The sequence below is a fragment of the Tachypleus tridentatus genome, chromosome 10 (genome assembly GCF_004210375.1).
Source record: "Tachypleus tridentatus isolate NWPU-2018 chromosome 10, ASM421037v1, whole genome shotgun sequence".
Lineage (NCBI taxonomy): Eukaryota > Metazoa > Arthropoda > Merostomata > Xiphosura > Limulidae > Tachypleus > Tachypleus tridentatus.
The window spans coordinates 128,492,637-128,494,455 of NC_134834.1; the positions used below are offsets into that span (position 1 = coordinate 128,492,637).

The 1,819-nt window shown below is 32.3% G+C and overlaps 1 protein-coding gene across 1 annotated transcript in view; it reads left to right on the forward strand.

Annotated features, from left to right (window-relative positions):
• Window positions 1-531: 531 nt before the first annotated feature.
• The window catches only part of LOC143228505 (transcription factor AP-2-epsilon-like), a 40,426-nt gene continuing 39,138 nt past the window's right edge, over window positions 532-1,819 (forward strand). The window contains 1 exon segment of the mRNA XM_076459755.1: window positions 532-594. Within this exon segment, the coding sequence (XP_076315870.1) occupies window positions 532-594 (63 nt within the window).

Here is a 1,819-nt window from a genome sequence, read left to right on the forward strand (position 1 = left end):
TTCCGAAGAATTAGTACTAGAGGCTTATCGCTAAAAGTTTCGAAGTTACAATAAGCAAGATAGTCAAACTTATATGAACTTCGCCAGAGAAACAGAGGTTTATATTGATCGATGGTGTAATTCTACTCATAATGGCAACAATTTCGACAAAATAAAACAATTACGTCTAATTGAGGAATTTAAACGCTGTACAAGTGACGACCCAAAACTTATTTGGATGAAAAGAAAGTTGAAACACTACGGGAAGCAGCTGCTCTTTCTGATGATTACATTTTAATACATAAAATAACTTTTCATAAAAAGAAATTCGCGTCACCTCAGCAGAAAAACAAAACAAAAACCTGTATATATATTCAATCCACAAAGTTGATGATTCTTCTAAAAATTCCTGCTCCTCTAGTTTGAAATCTTCGGACAGTCAGCGTAAACTTCATCGAAACCTGTCTCGCATTTATGTAAAACCTGGTCATGTTATGCCTGGTTGTTGGTGTTTGAAAAACAAATATAAAGGAGATAACATCCAGTGCGTCAATGTCCACATTAGGACGTAGTTTCACCAGGCCACCTCATTTTGTTGATTTAGCCACTGACAAAGTATTGATGTAGTTAGGGAGGAATTTAGAATTTTGTATCTATTGGTTCTGTGTCTTTGAAGAATCACACTGCTAATCCCATGCCCATACGTTTTCTACGTAATACTAGTTAGAAAGTATATTGCCATCAGATTAGTGTTCTGCCACTAGTGAGTCTGTCATTCTTAGGGTATTGAGTGGCTTTGTAATTAAAAATTATAAAGTCTGAGTACACAGTTCTTGGTTTTCCTATTATTATTAATCTTACTTTGAAATAAAGGAAATAAAATATATATTAGTACCCTAAGACACGTAATTAAAAACTATAAAGTCTGAGTACACAGTTCTTGGTTTCCGTATTATTATCAATCTTACATCGAAATGCCCCCCAGTGGCTCAGCGGTATGTCTGCGAACTTACAACGCTAAAAACCGGGTTTCGATACCCGTGTTGGGCAGAGCACAGAGAGCCCATTGTGTAGCTTTGTGCTTAATTCAAAAGACCAACAACTACATCGAAATAAAGGAAATGAAATATGTATTAGTACCTTAAGACACGTAATTAAAAACTATAAATTCTGAGTACATAGTTCTTGGTTTTCGTATTATTATCAGTCTTACAACGAAATAAAGGAAATGAAATAAGTATTAGTAAGACACGAGCGTGAGCTTTGATTTCCGAGGTACACATAATAATAATTTTTAATAACTTGAAAAAGTGACAGAAAAATATTACCACAAGTTTCGTGTCTTTTGTAATAAGAACAACGAGTTGGTATAATAATTGATACGAATTATTTATATACAACTGTTTGTGCTGTGTTCCAGCACGCCACAACAGACCTAGAAGAAAAAACACAGCAAAATATAACTTTTTTAAGATGTATTAAAATACATAATGATCAACTCTATATAATATAGAATTAAAATCTCATTTTGATCGGTTTTTAAATAAAATTTAAATTATATATTATAGAATGTTAATTACTGAGTACTTTAATACATTTTAAATATTTATACAAGTTTCATTGAATTTCACTTATTAACTACAGTTTATTTGTTCTTAAACAAAAAGTTAAGCATTGGGCTAACAATCTAACTATGTGGTGTCTAATGGTTGACGAAACACAGTTTTGAGTGTTTAGGTCTTCAATGGGGGGATACTAAACTGTAACAATGAGCTATATCATACTTGGAATAATTTGAATGGTTGTTTAATAAGCTAGTAGTAGATATAATGCTGTGAAA